The following is a 23,234-nucleotide window of genomic DNA, read 5'->3' on the forward strand; positions in this document are numbered from 1 at the left end:
AAGTCACTCTAGACGAGGATAGGAGAGACTCCGTCTCGTCATTCCCTATTACTTAAGGCTTATTTCATACAATTTGAATCGTGTTTACCAAGTGTTGACACCTTTGTTGTGCTTGAGAAGTAGTCCATTTTACTAGTTATGCTTGATTTGATGTTGACTTGAAGTCTTGATCTTGTATTCGAACCTTGAGGTCTTGAGCTTCAGACAGTATATCCACAATAACTTGAGCACAATGAACTTGCCATATCAAGTGATCAAGGGTCTTTTGATCACTTGAAATAGGCTAGGGGCTTACAACATGATTACAAAGGATTTGGTTGACCAAAGTGTCATTTGGTCAACGCTAATCAGTGGGATTAAAATAATAGTTGAATTATATATAATAATACTATTAAATTAACTAAGTGATATTAGACAATTCTAATTAAAATCCTAGGCTAAGGGAACATGCATTAAATTAGGAATTTCTAATTAAAAGCCCTAAGCTAATGTAGCATGTACAAAAAATCAAGATTTTAGTTAAAAACCCTAAGCTAAGGGAGCATGTACAAAAAATCAAGATTTTAGGCCCTAAGGACAAAATAATCATTATGCAAGTTATTAACATTGAATTAAATTTCTAATCATGCCAAAAATTAAAATGAATTAACTTTAGCAAATCTAAACAATTTTAATTTCCTAAAAGAAACTAATTGAACCTACTAAACTAATACATTCCATAATTTAATTAGGTCTAGTTACACTAATATCCAATTAGAATAAAATTCTAAAAAAATATATTAACTAGTCAATTTTAATATTTCTAATCAAGATTAATAAACCTAAATCTAATCCTAATATCTAATAGAACCCAATTAGACTAATCCTAACCTAATTAATCTAATTTTCTATCTCTAATTTCTAATAAAAACTTATCCTAATAATGCAACCTAGAGATATTTTAATTAAAATCCCCTAATTTCTAGAATTCCAATTAATATTTATTAAAATTCCTAAAATTTTAATTAACTCAACAAAGAATCTAAAATTAGTCAAGTCAATTTATTGAGATTATTTCCTAATTATAACCAATACTATCAATTAATTGGAATTACACACCCGTCAGAAAATGGAACCAAGAATTATGGCTTAAGATGTTGGGCCTTAGGCCCGATTCGTACTCGGCCCAGGGTAGCGGCAACCGGGTCAGCACCGGTCCAAATCCCTCAAGCTTTTAAGCATGAACGGAATTTCTTTCTTCTTCAACTGGCTTATGCGGCGCAAACGGAAGGATACACGGTCGGCCCTGGTTTCACCGTCCTGATCTCAATCACGGCGCGAAATCACACCACGACCAGATAAAATTGCTCGCACTGCCAGTCGGTGAGCGATATCATGAGTCTTCAATCGACATTCATCGCACGTGGTCCACGGATTCGAGATTGGTTCACACCTTCATCCTCACCGATGGAGTCTATGTACGAAAGAGGCGAAGAACACGACTTCAGAACCGGTGAATCGCTGCATCGACGTGAACAGGTACCAACTTCTTCATTCCCGCGTTTCAGTTCCGTCTTCTTTTTCTTCTTCTCCGTGGCTTGCGCTTATGAGGATGATTGACGATATAGAAGTTGGTGTAATGAATCGAATCGTAATGTGGCAAGAATCGAGAGAGAACGTGGATTTGAGAGTTTTTTGAAGAGTGAACGTTCATCCTGAAAACTGCAGTGGAAACGTGTTTATATAGGCTTTTCGATTTAACAGAGTGAAACTCTATTAAATTTCATAAGTGTAAGTTAGTTGCGGATCCAAAACTCTATTAGATTTAGGTTGGTTAGTTAGTTATTTTTCAATTTGCAATCAGTTAGTGAGGTTTGATCTCGGTTAAAATTCTGTTAATTTACAATCAGTCAGAGTGGTTTAATCTCCGTTAAAATTCTGTTAATCAGTGAATTTATTTTTCCAAAACAAATTGTTACTTCAATTATCTTAGACCTGCGTTTCACGTTGCATTGCCGTTTACACTGCAGCTTGTCGTTCACTGCATTTTGGTTCGGTGAATTTCTGTTATCTGTTATGGATTGTGTGTGAATCTCGTTTCCTACACTTCATGTTGCAGCATGCGTTTGATATGTTTGTTGTTCTACCTGGTGGAAAATTTTACATCGTATCGCTATGTTTAGCCTCATATCCCTATTATTCTTCAAAAATTCCAATTCTATCCTTAATTGGTTTTAATCAATTTACCATTTCATTTTTTATATTCAGTTGAAAATTTCAAAAATTATACATTTCACCCTCGTACCGGAACTCCTGGAAAAAAACATCCAGAACACACAAAAGTAATGAATCGGATGTCTTTTCGAAAGAGTTCCGGTTTTTTAAGAAAAAAGTCACGTTTCGGAACACTTTTTGAAAGAGTTTCGATAAACAAAGTGACACAAATTGGAACTCTTTGAAGAAGTCTTCCGATTTGTGTATTATGTGTTTCAGAACTCTTTCAAGAAGTGTTCCAGTTTTTTTTTTTTTTTTATAATTTTTTTTTAATTGTGCAGGAATGAAAAATCTTACTAAAATATGTGTAAATACTTCTAATGCGTTTACTAAAACAGGGAAGAGAGTGAGAAGTAACAAATTAATATTTGGTTATGATAAAGGTAAGAAACACAAGAGTATTGATAGTGGTACCCAAAGTATTGATAGTGGTACCCAAAGTACGTCCAATTAGAGTAGATTGCTAGAGTTCGGTGAATACAACTTCCTGCAACAGATATAATTTATGAAGGTTTGGACAATAATCTTTTCCAATTGATTTTGGTCCTCAAGGGTATCTATTCCTAATTCCTTAGTGAAAAGACATTTGATTATGTAACCTAATTACTATGTCCATAAATAATTAAGTTCATACTTAAGCATTCGAATATCAAAAATTATCGATCAGATAGAATATCCTTAGTCCTAGGTGATTTTTACTATCCAAAGTTCTTATACAGATCAATAAATAATTGCTGTCCAGCTTAAACTATTCATATTAATCATCATTCGTTGGTCCGACGAATAAAGCATAAAGAACGGTAATATGAACAAATCAATTGAGAGGAAGAAATAGTCAATGCATTCATAAACATACAATCTGTCACATTCAGAATCAGGGTCACCCCCTAGCAATGGGGGGTTTAGCTACTCATAATAGAAATAAAAACAAAGATAAAAATTGTTGTCATTACAGAATTTCTTGAGAAATCAATCTTCAATAGTCAAAAAACTTTTGAATATATGAATCCTCCGATAATCCTTGAGTCTCTAGCTCTCAAAACGCTTCTTTTTTCTCCAAAATTGTCCCACCTCAGCAAAATTGCGTTCTCCCGTGTAAATAGCTATGCAGCTGGGTTTTTCCGGATTCTGGGCTTCATACGCGTATTGCGCTGCACGTTACGTGTATTGCGCTACTTCATACGCGTATTGCACGTAAAACATCATCCTTTACGCGTATTGCTAACTCCCGTACGTGTATCACCAAAAACTTGTCTTTTTGCTTGATTTTCCACCCCTCTGGTCCGTTGCGTATGCTACGCGTAATGGGAAGGTCCATACGCGTATCATGTAAGGCAATACGCGTATGGACAGCAGGTTCTCAAAGAATTGATTTTTTCTTCTGTTTTCTTGCTCTGGCTCAATTTCGCATCTGACGTTTGATTCCCTGAGCTTCCAAACTAGTTTTTGACCTGACTTATTTACGGTTAAATAGTGAAATACCTAGCATAAATGGTGATTGATCACAACCCCAAACTTAGCTTGTTGCTTGTCCTCAAGTAACATTCTATCACCATCATAGATCATGTCACCCCAAACTTACTGTAAAACAGTTCTTGCCACAATACTGCTGAAATCTTTCGCACTGGACCTCTTGATGTTTTCTCAGGTTTTCTGATTTTTCCACATAACCAACGAGCCAGAAACTCTTTCCCTCAGAGATATCACTTTACCTGTAAGCTCATATCACACTCTCACCAAGTCTCTCTGGGTTAAAGTGTTATCATGCTCAAATCACAGTATGCAATATCAAATCAGAAGTTTGAATAAATTCTCTCATCCTATCAACATGTACAATCACACACACTTTTTGAGGTCTTTTGGATTGTAACGGGGCTTTGGTTTAGGTAGGGTATGAAATTGGAACAAAGGTTTTTGGTTTAGAGTACCTGAAATCATTCTCTCACTACGTTTCTTTCCTATTATTCCTGTTGGGTTTTGTATTCCTCTTTTCCTTTTATCTATAGTGAATGTAGCATTTTTCAAAAGCTGTTCTTTTATTGTTTTTCGCTTTTCTCTTTCTTTTTTTTTTCTTTTCGGATCACAAGCTTTTGCTTTTTTATTTATTTATTTATTATTATTTTTTTACTACATTCACTTACTGCAAAGCTACCCCAAACTTAAAGGTTGCTATTCCAACAACAACCCCAAACTTAGATAGAAACGTAGAGCTGAAATTAATCCTCACATACTCTGAACAGGGTAGGATAGTTACAAGGTCATGGATTGAGAAGAGCGGGTATATCAGAAACAAATGAATAACAGGCTCAACAGGGTTAAACAATGGATAATAATAATAATAGATGGGATGACTAGAAAGGCTCTAGGTGATAAACAAAATCATGCCTCAGTGTGTGTATTCATACAACTAATAATAAAAAGAACATACGCAAACCATGATTGATAAAGACATACCTGATATCTCTCATATGATGATAAGTGTTTGGCTTTTTCTGATCTCACAATGACGGGTTAAGCTGACTTGTTCTATCATACCTCTGAGTTCAAAGCTCATGTGCTCTTGGTTCTGATGTTAATCTTAACCAATGCGTCCAATCATACACAACAGCATCTACAGTCAAGGGGACTGATTGAGAGGACAACCAAGTATTTGGTGTAAGTAATCAGGACAACCACTAGCCATACACAGTCACATATCTAACGAAATAAACAGGAAAATGTATGTAAACAAAATCAAATTCATTAGATTAAGACAACCCATAACAGGACAACCACTAGCCAGACACAGTCACATATCTAACGAAATAAACAGGAAAATGTATGTAAACAAAATCAAATTCATTAGATTAAGACAACCCATAATAGGTAATTACATTAAGACAAAAGAAAATAAAAACTGAATAAACCAAAAAGAAAAATACACAAAGAAAAACCAAAAGTACAAAAACATAACATAATCAAAGTCAATCACCCAGTCCACCGTCCTACATATGAGTATCAAAGTCAATCTCCTCTGTAGGATCCAACTAAGTGTGCCCCCGTGCGAAGGCAGAGATAGGCGTCAATGTCTCCGTGTGGCCTGAAGGAGTATGCTGCTGCTGAGGTGGTGTCTGGTGTGATGGCTGCTGCGGCTGCTGCAGAATCTCTCCCCCTATATGAACTGGCTGGTTCCACCAAGGAAAGGTGAACTGTCCAAAGTGAGGTGCTGGAGGAGGTCCGGAGAATCTCTCTCTAAAGCGCTGTGCCTCCTCCCAAAGATCTGTCTGATGGGTAAGAACTCTCCCTGACAGTCCATACTGAAAACAGAACTCCTGCATAACACAAAATTGTGACATATGCATTCGGTACTCCCTAGAGTTCTCATCAATCGGAGGAGGCTGAGGGGGCTGTGTCTCCGTAGCAGCCGGCTGAGCATCCTGACGCGGAGCACTGGTGTTGGCCTCCCTGTCATGTGGTCGCCGCAGAGGTCGGGGCGGATCATCTGTGGTCGTCCTCTCCTTCATCCAATGGGAGTTCAACGGTGCAGCAGGTCGCAACATATCTGAATCTTGAAAATCCGGAACACCAGCTTTTTTGCACAGCAAATAAATCACAGTCGCATGGCCTAATGATTTTTTTGGCGACTGGGCAATCTCATCCATATCAGCAGCAATTATCCGTCCAATATTCACCTGTTTCTTCTGCAGGATCTAATAAAGAAGTAGGGCACGCTCCGAGATCAATTCAGAACCGCCCCGATTAGTGCTTAAATTGTGATGAATAAAGTATGCCATGGCCTTAGGGATCGAAGCTAAATCAACAACCATAATCTTTGTCGGAGAGATCTTCGAAGTAGGTGCCCAATCACGACCCGGCCTAGCCATTGAATCTTTTTTTTCATTGTATGGCCAGGTGCTTTTGTCAGAACGTTTTGCTTCGGCAAAAGGACAAACAGAATCATAGAATTTACACTTCAACACACTGTTAATAGTTTTCCAATCATATTTTATAACCTTGCCTCTTACCCATGAAACGAATGCTTCATTCTCTGTTGGGTCTTCTTCATCAGAGGTAACCCGTTGTGCATTAGCATAGAATTCCCATATCAGATCCAGCGAAACCGTTTGGATTTTGTCATTGAAATGGATTAACTTCTGCTTTTTAAGAAGATTAGTAACCTCTGGAAACGTTTCATTCTGATACACCCAGTGTTTCTCTTCGACCATATTTCGAGTTTTGATTTGGTCATATCTGGCTTCATGGTATGTGGTGCGGAATATTCTGACCTCTTCTGGAGATTGAGACATTGTACGGACCTGTAAACTGAGTGAAAGAGAAGAAACAGAGAGAAATCACAGCAATACGCAAAAACACGTAACGAGAGCAATGATAAAATGAAGCCCAGTACGGAAAAAATTATATAAACAGACCCACAAACTGATACGCGTACATTACGCAGCCCATACGCGTATTTAGCTCCCTTACGCGTATCATACGCTGCTTAAACCAGTGAAAATTTTGATTCGCGTAATAGATCACGTATCGGAGCATGATACGCGTATTACATAGAGCCTTACACGTTTCACCAGAGGAGCGCTATTTTGCAATCCAATACGCGTATCATGAAGTCCATACGCGTATTGGCAGTCCAGTGCGATTTTTTTTTCTCCATTCTTTCTAAATCCACCTTTTAGTGAACGACTAACCACGATGATACCTGACTCAAATGACATGAATAAATGCTAAATAAAACTAAAATTCAAATTTCAACTGACTCGACAGAATTAAAATAACAAAAAATTTCAAACCTCCCTTGGATTGTCTCCCAAGCAGCGCTTCGTTTAACGTCGCATGGCTCGACGGGACACCTCATACTCAGATGAGTTTAACAGTTTCAATTGGTCCCCCTTCACCGAGATTATATGGTTTCAACCTCTGACCATTAACCTTGAAGGTGTCGCCATTCTTCTCATTTTTAAGCTCTATTTCTCCATGAGGAAGTACTTTGTTAATGACGAACGGTCCGGACCATCTTGACCTCAATTTACCTTGGAATAGCTTCAACCTGGAATTAAACAACAATATGAGCTGTCCCTCCCGAAATTCCCTCTTCTGGATCTTTTGATCATGCCATTTTTTTGTTTGTTCCTTGTAAATTTTGGCATTTTCATAAGCTTGATTCCTGAACTCTTCCAACTCATGAAGTTGAAGAATTCGGGACTCACCAGCTTTGAAAAGATCACAGTTAAGGAATTTGGAGACCCAAAAGGCTCTGTGCTCGAGTTCGAGTGGTAAATGACAAGCCTTACCGTAAACTAGTTGATAGGGGACATACCTATAGGTGTTTTAAATGCAGTCCTGTATGCCCACAATGCATCATCCAACTTTACTGACCAATCTTTCCGAGAAGCACTTACCGTCTTTTCTAAGATCTACTTTATTTGGCGGTTAGACACTTCCACTTGCCCACTCGTCTGGGGGTGATACGGTGTGGCTATCTTATGTTTGACATTATACTTTTTCAACAAATTCTCCATTAGTTTATTTATAAAATGCGTACCTTGGTCACTAATTAAAGCCCGTGGTACCCCAAACCTGGAGAAAATGTTATGCCTCAAGAAATTCACCACCACTTTAGCATCATTTGTTGGTAATGCCACAGCCTCTACCCACTTTGACACATAATCGACCGCAACCAATATGTAATTTTTACCAAATGATGGTGGAAACGGTCCCATAAAATCAATACCCCAAACATCAAACAGCTCCACTTCTAGCATGGAGTTTTGCGGCATCTGATTCCGCTTTGTAATGTTACCTATTCGTTGGCACCTATCACATTCTCGGACTATAGAATTTGCATCCTTGAATAGCGTGGGCCAATACAAACCCGATTGGAGGACTTTTGCTGTAGTTCTATCTCCACTGAAGTGTCCACCATACTCTGAATTATGACAAGCTTTTAGAATGTCGGCTTGCTCTCTTTCTGGAACACATTTTCTGATCAAACCACCCACTCCCTTTTTATAGAGGAATGGATCATCCCATAGGTATAACTTGCAATCATAAAGAAACTTTTTCTTTTGGTGAGAATTAAAGTCATCAGGTATAACCCCACCTACCACATAGTTAGCATAGTCAGCAAACCATGGTATATCCTGAACAACAAGTATTTTCTCATCAGCGAATGTGTCCTGAATAAGATGTTCCTCCTCAGTTTCTTTGATTGGGGACATGCGAGATAAGTGGTCCGCGACCGTGTTCTCGCACCCCTTTTATCTTTGATTTCCAAATCAAACTCTTGAAGGAGGAGGATCCATCTCAAAAGTCTTGGCTTTGATTCCTGCTTAGCAAACAAATACTTTGAAGTAGCATGATCAGTATACACAATAACTTTTGAGCCAAGCAAATATGATCTAAATTTGTCAAATGCATAAACCACGACCAACAACTCCTTTTCGGTAGTTGCATAATTCATTTGGGCCGGGTTAAGGACATGACTAGCATAATAAATCACATGCAATAATTTGTCCTTTCTCTGTCCTAGGACAACCCCCACAACAAGGTCACTTGCATCACACATTATTTTGAAAGGAAAGGACCAATCGGGGGCAATTACAACAAGTGCACTGATCAACTTACTCTTTAAAGTCTCGAAAGCTACCACGCAGTTTTTGTCAATGGTTTGGCAACTTTTGAGAAGTCTCTGATAAACCTGCGATAAAAACCTGCATGACCCAAAAAACTCCTTATCCCTTTTTCATTCACCAGAGGTGGGAGGTTAGCTATCACCTCCACTTTGGCTTTGTCCACTTCAATTCCTTTGTGGGAAATTTTGTGTTCTAGCACAATTCCTTCCTGCACCATGAAATGACATTTTGTGTCCGGAGCCATGCGACGTTAAACGAAGCGCTGCTTGGGAGGCAACCCAAGGGAGGTTTGAAATTTTTTGTTATTTTAATTTTGTCGAGTCAGTTGAAATTTGAATTTTAGTTTTATTTAGCATTTGTTCATGTCATTTGAGTCAGGTATCATCGTGGTTAGTCGTTCGCTAAAAGGTGGATTTAGAAAGAATGGAGAAAAAAAAATCACACTGGACTGCCAATACGCGTATGGACTTCATGATACGCGTATTGGATTGCAAAATAGCGCTCCTCTGGTGAAACGCGTATGATACGCGTAAGGCTCCATGTAATACGCGTATCAGGCTCCGATACGTGATCTGTTACGCGAATCAAATTTTCACTAGTTTAAGCAGCGTATGATACGCGTAAGGGAGCTAAATATGCGTATGGGCTGCGTAACGTACGCGTATCAGTTTGTGGGTCTGTTTATATAATTTTTTCCGTACTGGGCTTCATTTTATCATTGCTCTCGTTACGTGTTTTTGTGTATTGCTGTGATTTCTCTCTGTTTCTTCTCTTTCACTCAGTTTACAGGTCCGTACAATGTCTCAATCTCCAGAAGAGGTCAGAATATTCCGCACCACATACCATGAAGCCAGATATGACCAAATCAAACCTCGAAATATGGTCGAAGAGAAACACTGGGTGCATCAGAATGAAACATTTCCAGAGGTTACTAATCTTCTTAAAAAGCAGAAGTTAATCCATTTCAATGATAAAATCCAAACTGTTTCGCTGGATCTGATATGAGAATTCTATGCTAATGCACAACGGGTTACCTCTGATGAAGAAGACCCAACAGAGAATGAAGCATTCGTTTCATGGGTAAGAGGCAAGGTTATAAAATATGATTGGAAAACTATTAACAGTGTGTTGAAGTGTAAATTCTATGATTCTGTTTGTCCTTTTGCCGAAGCAAAACGTTCTGACAAAAGCACCTGGCCATACAATGAAATAAAAGATTCAATGGCTAGGCCGGGTCGTGATTGGGCACCTACTTAGAAGATCTCTCCGGCAAAGATTATGGTTGTTGATTTAGCTCCGATCCCTAAGGCCATGGCATACTTTATTCATCACAATTTAAGCACTAATCGGGGCGGTTCTGAATTGATCTCGGAGCGTGCCCTACTTCTTTATCAGATCCTGTAGAAGAAACAGGTGAATATTGGACGGATAATTGCTGCTGATATGGATGAGATTGCCCAGTCACCAAAAAAATCATTAGGCCATGCGACTGTGATTTATTTGCTGTGCAAAAAAGCTGGTGTTCCGGATTTTCAAGATTCAGATATGTTGCGACCTGCTGCACCGCTGAACTCCCATTGGATGAAGGAGAGGACGACCACAGATGATCCGCCCCGACCTCTGCGGCGACCACATGACAGGGAGGCCAGCACCAGTGCTCCGCGTCAGGATGCTCAGCCGGCTGCTACGGAGACACAGCCCCCTCAGCCTTCTCCGATTGATGAGAACTCTAGGGAGTACCGGATGCAGATGTCACAATTTTGTGTTATGCAGGAGTTCTGTTTTCAGTATCGACTGTTAGGGAGAGTTCTTACCCATCAGACAGATCTTTGGGAGGAGGCACAACGCTTTAGAGAGAGATTCTCCGGACCTCCTCCAGCACCTCACTTTGGACAGTTCACCTTTCCTTGGTGGAACCAGCCAGTTCAGATAGGGGGAGAGATTCCGCAGCAGCCGCAACAACCACCACACCAGACACCACCTCAGCAGCAGCATACTCCTTCAGGCCACACGGAGACATTGACGCCTATCTCTGCCTTCGCACGGGGGCACACTCAGTTGGATCCTACAGAGGAGATTGACTTTGATACTCATATGCAGGACGGTGGACTGGGTGATTGACTTTGATTATGTTATGTTTTTGTACTTTTGGTTTTTCTTTGTGTATTTTTCTTTTTGGTTTATTCGGTTTTTATTTTCTTTTGCCTTGATGTAATCACCTATTATGGGTTGTCTTAATCTAATGAATTTGATTTTGTTTACATACATTTTCCTGTTTATTTCGTTAGATATGTGACTGTGTCTGGCTAGTGGTTGTCCTGATTACTTACACCAAATACTTGGTTGTCCTCTCAATCAGTCCCCTTGACTGTAGATGCTGTTGTGTATGATTGGACGCATTGGTTAAGATTAACATCAGAACCAAGAGCACATGAGCTTTGAACTCAGAGGTATGATAGAACAAGTCAGCTTAACCCGTCATTGTGAGATCAGAAAAAGCCAAACACTTATCATCATATGAGAGATATCAGGTATGTCTTTATCAATCATGGTTTGCGTATGTTCTTTTTATTATTAGTTGTATGAATACACACACTGAGGCATGATTTTGTTTATCACCTAGAGCCTTTCTAGTCATCCCATCTATTATTATTATTATCCATTGTTTAACCCTGTTGAGCCTGTTATTCATTTGTTTCTGATATACCCGCTCTTCTCAATCCATGACCTTGTAACTATCCTACCCTGTTCAGAGTATGTGAGGATTAATTTCAGCTCTACGTTTCTATCTAAGTTTGGGGTTGTTGTTGGAATAGCAACCTTTAAGTTTGGGGTAGCTTTGCAGTAAGTGAATGTAGTAAAAAAATAATAATAAATAAATAAATAAAAAAGCAAAAGCTTGTGATCCGAAAAGAAAAAAAAAGAAAGAGAAAAGCGAAAAACAATAAAAGAACAGCTTTTGAAAAATGCTACATTCACTATAGATAAAAGGAAAAGAGGAATACAAAACCCAACAGGAATAATAGGAAAGAAACGTAGTGAGAGAATGATTTCATGTACTCTAAACCAAAAACCTTTGTTCCAATTTCATACCCTACCTAAACCAAAGCCCCGTTACAACCCAAAAGAACTCAAAAAGTGTGTGTGATTGTACATGTTGATAGGATGAGAGAATTTATTCAAACTTCTGATTTGATATTGCATACTGTGATTTGAGCATGATAATACTTTAACCCAGAGAGACTTGGTGAGAGTGTGATATGAGCTGACAGGTAAAGTGATATCTCTGAGGGAAAGAGTTTCTGGCTCGTTGGTTATGTGGAAAAATCAGAAAACCTGAGAAAACATCAAGAGGTCCAGTGCGAAAGATTTTAGCAGTATTGTGGCAAGAACTGTTTTACAGTAAGTTTGGGGTGACATGATCTATGATGGTGATAGAATGTTACTTGAGGACAAGCAACAAGCTAAGTTTGTGGTTGTGATCAGTCACCATTTATGCTAGGTATTTCACTATTTAACCATAAATAAGTCAGGTAAACTGCGTAAACTTAAGCATTTTTAGTTAGATATAAGCTCAATTCTATAATATAGAGTGTGTTGTTACTTATGAGTTTCTTGAGGATATTTTACACTTTTGGGTATGTTAGCAGGTCAAAAACTAGTTTGGAAGCTCAGGGAATCAAACGTCAGATACGAAATTGAGTCAGAGCAAGAAAACAGAAGAAAAAATTAATTCTTGGAGAACCTGCTGTCCATACGCGTATTGCCTTACATGATACGCGTATGGACCTTCCTATTACGCGTAGCATACGCAAAGGACCAGAGGGGTGGAAAATCAAGCAAAAAGACAAGCTTCTGGTGATACGCATACGGGAGTTAGCAATACGCGTAACGGATGCTGTCTTACGTGCAATACGCGTATGAAACAGCGCAATACGCGTAACGTGCAGCGCAATACGCGTATGAAGCCCAGAATCCGGAAAAGCCCAGCTGCGTAGCTATTTACACGGGAGAACACGATTTTGCTGGGGTGGGACAATTTTGGAGAAAAAAGAAGCGTTTTGAGAGCTGAAGACTCAAGGATTATCGGAGGATTCATATGTTCAAGAGTTTTTTGACTATTGAAGATTGATTTTTCAAGAAATTCTGTAATGACAACAATTTTTATCTTTGTTTTTATTTCTATTATGAGTAGCTAAACCCCCAATTGCTAGGGGGGGTGACCCTGATTCTGAATGTGACAGATTTTATGTTTATGAATGCATTGACTATTTCTTCCTCTCAATTGATTTATTCATATTACCGTTCTTTATGCTTTATTCGTCGGACCAACGAATGATGATTAATATGAATAATTTAAGCTGGACAACAATTATTTATTGATCTGTATAAGAACTTTGGATAGTAAAAATCACCTAGGACTAGGGATATTCTATCTGACCGGTAATTCTTGATATTCGAATGCTTGAGTATGAACTTAATTATTTATGGACATAGTAATTAGGTTACATAATCAAATGTCTTTTCACTAAGGAATTAGGAATAGATACCCTTGAGGACCGGAATCAATTGGACAAGATTATTGTCCAAGCCTTCATAAATTATATCTGTTGCAGGAAATTTCATTCACCGAACCCTAGCAATCTACTCTAATTTGTCTCTCGTTCAACCATTTTATTTGTTTTATTTATTTGCAATTGATAGTATAATTACTCACAACACAAAAACCAAAGGCTTTTTGTCTAATTGAAACAATCTATAAACTCTGTATCGTCAAGCAGTCCTTGAGATCGACAAACGGGGAATTTCCCTTTTATTACTACAATGAGAAAAATAGTACACTTGCTATTTTCCCATCAAAACTTGATGGGAAAATAGCAAGTGTAATTGTGGATGTCCATTTAAAATCAGGTCGACTCCGGCGAAAGATGGGTCTGGTTGGAAGATTGATATAAAATGTGGGTTACATAATCATGGTTTACCTAATAGATTAGAATGCCATTCCTTTATTGGTAGGTTAACCACAGATGAGAAGCAACATATCGCTGATTTGACAAAGAGACATGTACTACCTAGACACATATTGCTTTCCTTCAAGACCGAGATCCTGAGAATGTCACTCGGATTACGCAAGTATACAAGCATAAGAGTGTGATACAAAAAGAGATAAGAGGTCTTAGAAGTGAGATATAACATTTGTTTAAGTTTATTGAGAATGTAGGCTATGTTTATTGGAGTAGAAAAAAGGATGACTCGGAAGTTGTGAGAGAAATATTTTGGGCCCATCCTGATTCAGTTAAGTTGTTGAATGTTTTTCCGATTGTGTTAGTTATGGATAGCATTTACAAGACAAACAAATATAGACAATCTTTGTTTGAAATTGTTAGCATGACATCAATCGAGTTGACTTTTGTTGTTGCATTTGCGTATATGGAGTCTGAGCAGACATAGAATTTTTGTTGGGTATTGGAGAAACTAAAAGAGTTTTGTGAAGAAAGACTTGTGTCCACAAGTGATTTTGACAGATAGAGATCTTGCTTTGATGAAAGCAATTGAAATTGTGTTTCTCAGGTCGATTAATTTACTATGTAGATTTCACATTAACAAAAACGTTGGTGCCAAATGCAAACAACATGTGGTGAATGACCTGCAAAAGACGATAGCCACGTTATGGATGGAAGTTGTTTGGGCTAGTGATGAGGTTGAGTATGGTCAACGGTTGCATCAACTTGAGCAAGCATGTGTTGATTATAGTGGATTTATGAATTATGTGAAAGACACATGGTTGACTCCACATAGACATAGATTTGTTGGAGCATTGGTTAATCGAGTGCTATATTTGGGTAACACAATGGCTAATTGGTAACGACTCATGAAACTGACGTCATGCTCAATGATCCTCAAATGGACGCCATATGACGTCGACAGGTGTCAGCTTGTCCAAAATAGGTCGTAAATCATCAACCTTCAGGACTCCTTGCCTATACGACCATCTCATCACTCGAGGAAGACCACAATTATCAGTTGATTTCCAATTCTCCCTTCTTTTTCAACAGTTGGAAAGTACTCGTGAATCCAGCACTGTTACAAAATACAAACATAATAAATAAAATAAATTAAGTTAACATATTTTATAAAATGAATCCAACACTTAATAAACAAAATTAAATTATATACCGGTAGGAGAGTAAGATATCCACCGAACTGTTTGCAACTGAACATGGACGCATCTCCAAGATATCTGTATAGGGTAACTAGTGCAACTGCTCCCCAATTATATCCTGAACATCTATCTAAGTCCGTAAACAGTAGGAGGTATCGTGCCTCTACAAATATAAAGGTCTTATTGGCAAAAATGGTGGAACCCACCAACATCAACAAATATGCTTTTGTCGCATATGCCCAACTGGAAGCAGCTTTATGCTGTACGAATAAATCGTATAATCACTTCAACTTATAATACAAACCCCTGCATCTATGAACATGTGACTGTGGCTCACCCTGTGACACTCCTAAGTAGTCAACAGCAAGTTCAACAACTACCTCTTCCGTGACATCCTGAGGACTACAGAGGTAGCTGTTGAACTTGCTGTTGACTACTTAGGAGTGTCACAGGGTGAGACACAATCACATGTTCATAGTTGCAGGGGTTCTTATTATAAGTTGGAGTAATTATACGATTTATTCGTACAACATAGAGTTGCTTCCAGCTGGGCATATGCGACCATAACATATTTGTTGATGTTGGTGGGTTCCACCATTTTTGCCAATAAGACATTTACACTTGTAGAGGCACGATATCTCTTACTGTTTACGGACTTAGATAGATGTTTAGGATATAGTTGGGGAGCAACTGCACTAGTTACCCTATACAGATATCTTGGAGATGCGCCCATGTTCAGTTGCAAACAGCTTGGTGGATATCCTACTCTCTTACATGTATATAATTTAATTTTGTTTATTAAGTGTTGGAAACCAGCTGATAATTGTGGTCTTCCTCGAGCGATGAGATGGTCGTATAGGCAAGGAGTCCTGAAGGTTGATGATTTACAACCTATTTTGGACGAGCTGACACCTGCCGACGTCATATGGCGTCCATTTGAGGATCATAAAACATGGCGTCAGTTTGATGAGTCGTTGTGTTACCCAAATGTAGCACTCGATTAATCCATGCTCCAACAAATCTATGTCTATGTGGAGTCAACCATGTGTCTTTCACATAATTCATAAATCCACTATAATCAACACATGCTTGCTCAAGTTGATGCAACCATTGACCATACTCAACCTCATCACTAGCCCAAACAACTTCCATCTATAACGTGGCTATCGTCTTTTGCAGGTCATTCACCACATGTTGTTTGCATTTGGCACCAACGTTTTTGTTAATGTGAAATCTACATAGTAAATTAATTGACTTGGGAAACACAATTTCAATTGCTTTCATCAAAGCAAGATCTCTATCTGTCAAAATCACTTGTGGACACAAGTCTTTCTTCACAAACAACTCTTTTAGTTTCTCCAATACCCAACAAAAATTCTCCGTCTGCACAGACTCCATATACGCAAATGCAACAACAAAAGTCAACTCGGTTGATGTCATGCCAACAATTTCAAACAAAGGTTGTCTATATCTGTTTGTCTTGTAGGTGCTATCCATAACTAACACAATCGGAAAAACATTTAACAACTTAACTGAATCAGGATGGGCCCAAAATATTTCTCTCACAACTTCCAAGTCATCATTTTTTCTACTCCAATAGACATAGCCTACATCCTCAATAAGTTTAAACAAATGTTGTATCTCACTTCTATGACCTCTTATCTCTTTTTGTATCACACTCTTATGCTTGTATACTTGCGTAATCCGAGTGACATTCTCAGGATCTCGGTCTTGCAAGGAAAGCAATATGTGTCTAGGTGGTACATGTCTCTTTGTCAAATCAGCGACATGTTGCTTCTCATATGTGGTCAACCTACCAATAAAGGAATGACCTTCTAATCTATTAGGTAAACCATGATTATGTAACCCACATTTTATATCAATCTTCCAACCAGACCCATCTTTCGCCGGAGTCAACCTAATTTTAAATGGGCATCCACATTTCTTGGACGCACTTTGGGTACCACTATCAGTACTCTTGTGTTTCCCACCTTTATCACAATCAAATATTAATTCGTTACTTCTCTCTCTCTCTCTTTCCTATTTCAGTATCTAAAAGATTGATAATAACAGTTACTTTATTATCAATTCTAACCTCTTTAATCCATATGATCATCACCTCTTCTCGTGTACCAAACCTTTCAGTCGTTATAAATGCATCAGAAGTATCTACACATATTTGGGGAAGATTTTTCATTCCAGCACAATAAATTTAAAAAAGAAAAGAAAAAGAAAAGCAAACCGGAAGACTTCTTCAAGGAGTTCCGGTATGTGCCATTTTGTTTACTGGAACTCTTTCAAGAAGTGTTCTAGAACGTGACTTTTTTCTTAAAGAACCGGAACTCTTTCAAGAACACTTCCGGTTCATTACTTTGTGTGTTCCGGATGTCTTTTGTTAAGTCTTCAGGTTTGGAAAAAATACATACCGGAAGTCTTTTTCCAGGAGTTCCGGTGCGAGGGTGAAATGTGTAATTTTTGAAAGTTTCAACTGAATGGTAAAAATGAAATGGTAAATTGGTTAAAATCAGTTAAGGGTAGAATTGGTATTTTTGAAGATTTGTAGGGGTATGGGGCTAAACGTAGGGGTACGAAGTAAAATTTTCTTCTTCTAATTGCCTGCTGTACTTCTGTTTTATTTTGATGTAATATTGGACATTGATTGGTTTTGGATTTAAATTGAATTGGTTTTTTTAGTAAATGTATATTGGGTTATCACAATGGACTTTTGGATATGGTTTGGATATGGACATTGATAAAAATGGACATGGATATGGGATTGAAAATGGACATGAGATGGATTTTGTATTGTAAATTGTTTTTTTTTATGCTTTTGTGAATGGATAATTGTTTTGTGAATTATTAAATGGGATTTGGTTATTTACATGATGAAAATGTGTTTTGGATATGGTTTCTAATTGGTTCATTAAAAATCAATTAAAAAACTAATATTTAAATCAATTGTTTTAGAATCGATCAAACCAAAATTAATTAATCTAAATCGGAAAAATTAATTAAGAATTAAATTGAAATTTCTCTAATTGATTTTACAATCAGATATGAGATGTCGAAGGTAATGTCACGATACTAATATTTGAATAATATAAATAGGATAAAAGATAAAGAACAATAGTGCAAGTGACACAATCAATTGCTAACCCAGTTCAGTGCAAACTCACCTACGTCTGGGGGCTACCAAGCTAGGAAGGAAATCTACTAAACAGAATTAGTTCAAAGACTCTCAGTAAACAACTTCAAGTTACAGTCTTTTCACCTAATCTCTACTCGTGTGACTTCTATCTAAGAACTCTTAGATAAGAGATCCTACTCACTCCCCCTCAATTACAACAATGATGTAGAAACAAATATTACAAAGAAAGAAGACACTCTTCAAGAACATATACTTGATCTTGCTTAAAAGCTTCAACCAAGTAAATACACATTCATGCTTCAAAGCTTAGAGTGGACAAATTACAACACAAAAGTCAGTCCAATTCAATCATCAATAGGATGAATGAATGACTCACAATACACAAGCACACACAAGACTAAAACCCTTATTCTCTCTCACTATTTCGTTCGTTTTCTTGTGTGTTAAAACCAGGTTTTCCGTGCCCTTTATATAGAAGCTTTTAACTGGGTTTGGACATCATAAAACCCTAAAACTATTTTCCATTCGTATCTTCTTAACAACTGATCATATCTTATTGGAAAATAAATCAATTTGGTTTTAATTACTGCTTGAATGACGCGTTCAATCTCCACATCAATCACACACAAATTTGCATGAAAAGCGCAATCACAAAATACATAACATTCAGATTAATGTTCTGTATACACATGTCTTGACATCGGGTCTGACATCTCAGCTAAGTCTTGCACAACCATATTTAAACACCCTGCAGAAACCTGATATCTCATGTCAAGACAACACTTGTGACAACTTGTGAAAACTCTAGGTTTTTACCAAAATTGATGCCAACACATAGAACCAACAAACTTCCCATTTGACAAATTTTGGTTAAAACATACATCAGATCATTTGTTTCACAAGAGAATAATCACAGTATCACTTCAACAGCAGAAGTAATAAAACACACATTACTAGCTAAAATAGCAACTAATAAACACATATTAAACACACAGGCGCTTGTGCTTCACCTTCCCCTCCATCTAGCACTAGTCTGCTCAATACAGACAGAACACTTCTCCCTCTAACAACACCTTCAACATCACCTGTAATAAACAGATTATCTCCAACATCATCTGTAACATCATCTGTATATAGTATATCATAGCTACTTTAGCTACTTCTCCCTCTTTTTAGCCAAAAGAGACCAAAGAGACAAAATAAATGTCTATTTAGTCAAACAAACAGAATGTCACACAAAATGTCAAAGTAGATTGTTAAGTGTTACAGATCCAAGAATATACACAGCTTTACACAAGCTGAGATAAAATCCATCAAACCGGAAAAATACATATTAAAGCAGCAGAACATAACTGCCAAAAAAATAGAACAACCATCACATCAACCCATCAGAAGAGTGAGGGACAACTTCAACAAAAAGCTAGTCAGAGGAGCTTGAACTTGCATCTTCATCAGCATCAGAACCAAAACTGCCACTTGTTTCATCTTTAGTTTCAGACCTCGCACTCGAGGTTTGGGCTTCTGCTTCCTTGGCCTATCCAACATTCTCTCTTTCAGCTTGCTCCAAGCTTGTAATCAGAGCCTCCAAAGCTTCTTTCCTGACTATTGCTACCCTTATCCATGTATCCAGTTCTTTACAAGTTTCTTACAGCTCAGCAATAAGACCACCTTTTGAGGTTGACTTTTTCACAGCAGATGTCATGACAATGTCTTCGACATGACTGCCTTCAAACAATTTGTAGTGAACTGATAGAGGAGGTATTCTTCTATTAGGAAGATCATTTGTACTCAGAATTCCAGGGTGTTGGCTCAGGATAATCCCACAAATCATTGAGGGAAAAGCCATGGGTAGCTTTACTGCATTTGTAGAAGCATGTTTGGCAATTTGTTCAAACATAAATCTACCATAATCAAATTTTAGCTTGGTTCCAACAGCAAAGATGAACCTTCCAAGGGCATTTGAAATTGTGGAAATGTGGTTGGTAGGCACCCAATTTGCAGACCCTATCTTGTGCAATATGGCATATTTCACAGTCGGCTTCCCAGCAGGGAGATGCTTCTTACTAGGCCACTCCTTCACGCGTCTTGCTATAATTTCCCTACAGACCTCATTGTCTGTGGCTTCCAGTTCACATGCACCTTCAGTTCCTCTTCTTAAAAACTTGTTAATCACAGTTGGAGAAAATGTGATACACTTCCCTCTTACAAACACTTTACAAAATTCCTTGCTGTTTTTATCAGCAATGTCTTCAGGAATGTTGACAACAAATTCCTTAACCAATCCTTCATAGCACTGAGATAACCCAGCCATAGTCTTCATTAATCCAACATTTTTAATTAGGTCCATGACCTCTTTGACCTCAATAACATCCTTGCCTAACTCTCTCTCCACAACCACGATTCTTTGGATCACAAACTTCGATTTTGCCGCTCCATCTTCAAGATGGAAAGAAATATTGTCTATGTGTACAACAACTTTTATAGGAGACTTCCTAACAGTTGTCCTTTTGACAGTGGAGATGTCAAGGACATTTTCTTCAACATCTTCATCTGACTCATAAATTTCTCTCACTTTCCTCTTCTTCACATCAACTTTGCTCCAAGATTTTGAGGGGCCTACACCAGTAGTCTTCTTAGCAGTTTTGGCTGACATCATTTCAGCCACATACCTATCTTTTCTAGTCTTCATCCTTTTAGCCACACTAGGCTTCAAGTGATGAAGCAAGCTATCATCTTGATCATCCGAACTATCATCTTCTAGGTCAATCACCTTGTTTGCAGAATCATGCTTCTTAGACTGTGAAGCATTGGCAGTAGGTGATGCCACATATTTCTTACCAGACATATTTTGCCCTAAAGAACACAAACCTTCAGCAGCCATATCCTTTTCAGACCTAGAGGAATCATCATCCTTCTCATTATGAGGTCCAACCTCAGGAGAGGGGTCACTTCTTGATAAAGGAGTAGAAACTCCCTTTACAGAATGTCCTTCATTGAGGATTCTAGTGACTAGGTTTCTTATGACACGATCAATGTGATGCATGTCATCCTTAGAACTAGTGGCATGAGTAGAGCTAGAAGGGATACTAGAGCTGTTACCTTGAGTAGGGCATGCAGTGGCAGATGCATCCATGGGATGGTTTGAGTCAGGAGCTTCGCCTGGAATGACAGACAGGGGAATCACGTCTAAAATATCTTCATCAAGAAAGTACATTGAAGGCGTTCTATCCTTGTGAGTAGGCTTAGGAATTTGTGAACCAGATGGTGTTTGATGTTGTGACATCTTGTTGTTTTTGTGGAAAGGTTTCAATTTCCCTAGCAGAGGAGTTTGAGGAAGACGCAGGAAGTTGGAAATGTTTGAGTAGAGGTTGCGTGTGAAAAGGTAATAAATGGAATTTCTAATACTAGGTGATGATTTACCATAAATGGGAGACTTTATTTTAAGAAAGCAGACAATAATTTTATTACCTTTTCCACTCCAAATTAATTGCTACAAATTCTCATAAATACAAATCCCTAATTTCCCTCTTAGAAATTCAAATTGATTTGCATCCAAGGCCTTTGTAAAAATATCAGCTAACTGTATTTCAGTAGCAACATGCTCTAGGGCTATAATTTTATTTTCCACTAGTTCTCTAATAAAATGATGATGGATATCAATATGTTTTGTCCTACTGCGCTGAATAGGATTCTTAGAAATATTTATAGCACTCAGGTTGTCACAGTACAATGTCATGACATCTTGCGTGACATTGTATTTAGTCAGCATCTGTTTCATCCATACCAGTTGAGAACAACTACTTCCTATTGCTATGTATTCAGCTTCAGCAGTGGACAAAGACACACAATTTTGTTTCTTACTAAACCATGATATTAAGTTGTTCCCCAAGAAGAAGCATCCTCCTGATGTGCTTTTCCTATCATCAGCACTTCCAGCCTAATCAGCATCACAATATCCAATCAACACATATCCAAATCCATGAGTGTACAACATCCCATAGTCACTAGTGCCATTGACATATTTCAGGATCCTTTTCACTTGGTTTATGTGACTCACTTTTGGTTCAGCTTGATATCTAGCACATACACCTACAACAAAAGCAATGTCAGGTCTGCATGCTGTGAGATATAGCAGACTCCCTATCATGCTTCTGTAGAGACTTTGATTTATACTAACACCATCTTCATCTTTAGAGACTTTCAGATGAGTAGGAGCATGTGTCCTTTTGTGACTTGCATTCTCCATGCCAAATTTCTTGACAATATTTTTGGCATATTTGCTTTGAGATAGAAAGATAGAATCCTCCATCTGCTTGACTTGTAGCCCAAGAAAATAGGTTAGTTCTCCAACAAGGCTAATTTCAAATTTAGACTGCATTTGTTTAACAAAATGTTCCACCATCTTATTTGACATCCCACCAAACACAATATCATCCACATATATCTGAGCCACCATGAGTTTTCCTACTTCATTTTTGACAAATAAGGTCTTATCAATGCCTCCCTTCCTGTATCCACTATCAATAAGAAACATTGTGAGTCTATCATACCAAGCCCTAGGAGCTTGTTTCAAACCATAGAGGGCTTTCCTCAACTTATACACATGCTTTGGAAGATTTGGGTCTGTAAACCCTTTAGGTTGTTCAACATACACTTCCTCATTTAAGTAACCATTCAAGAAGGCACTTTTTACATCCATTTGGAACAATTTAAACTTCAGAATACATGCTACTTCGAGCAGTAGTCTAATGGACTCCAGGCGAGCTACAAGGGCAAATGTTTCATCAAAGTCAATTCCTTCAACTTGAGTGTATCCTTGTGCTACCAATCTTGCTTTATTTTTAGTAACCACCCCTTACTCATTAGATTTATTCTTGTAAACCCACTTTGTTCCAATAACATTTACTCCTTCAGGTCTTGGAACCAATTCCCATACTTCATTTCTCTTGAATTTGCCTAACTCTTTCTTTGACATTTTTGGGCTTAATCTTGGACATAAAACAACCATGTGAGATCACTTCCCTTGATCTAGTGGTGACCC

General features: G+C 38.0%; 1 protein-coding gene across 3 annotated transcripts; it reads left to right on the top strand.

Annotated features, from left to right (window-relative positions):
- The first annotated feature begins 1,091 nt into the window (after positions 1 to 1,091).
- Positions 1,092 to 11,143, top strand: LOC127127780 (uncharacterized). 3 transcript variants are annotated; one of them, XR_007805462.1, is made up of 2 exons: positions 1,092 to 1,518; positions 2,535 to 2,914. XR_007805462.1 is itself a non-coding variant. In XM_051057058.1 (2 exons), the coding sequence occupies exon 2, from the start codon at positions 10,326 to 10,328 to the stop codon at positions 11,001 to 11,003; it is 678 nt and encodes a 225-aa protein (XP_050913015.1). In that variant the 5' UTR covers positions 1,210 to 1,518; positions 9,665 to 10,325; the 3' UTR covers positions 11,004 to 11,143. The 3 variants fall into 3 exon arrangements, 1 of the variants encoding a protein (XP_050913015.1); XR_007805461.1 differs by lacking the exon at positions 2,535 to 2,914 and adding an exon at positions 2,010 to 2,221; XM_051057058.1 differs by lacking the exon at positions 2,535 to 2,914 and adding an exon at positions 9,665 to 11,143 and having other exon boundaries at positions 1,210 to 1,518.
- The last annotated feature ends 12,091 nt before the right edge of the window (positions 11,144 to 23,234 follow it).

The sequence above is a fragment of the Lathyrus oleraceus genome, chromosome 3 (genome assembly GCF_024323335.1).
Source record: "Lathyrus oleraceus cultivar Zhongwan6 chromosome 3, CAAS_Psat_ZW6_1.0, whole genome shotgun sequence".
Taxonomy (NCBI): domain Eukaryota; kingdom Viridiplantae; phylum Streptophyta; class Magnoliopsida; order Fabales; family Fabaceae; genus Lathyrus; species Lathyrus oleraceus.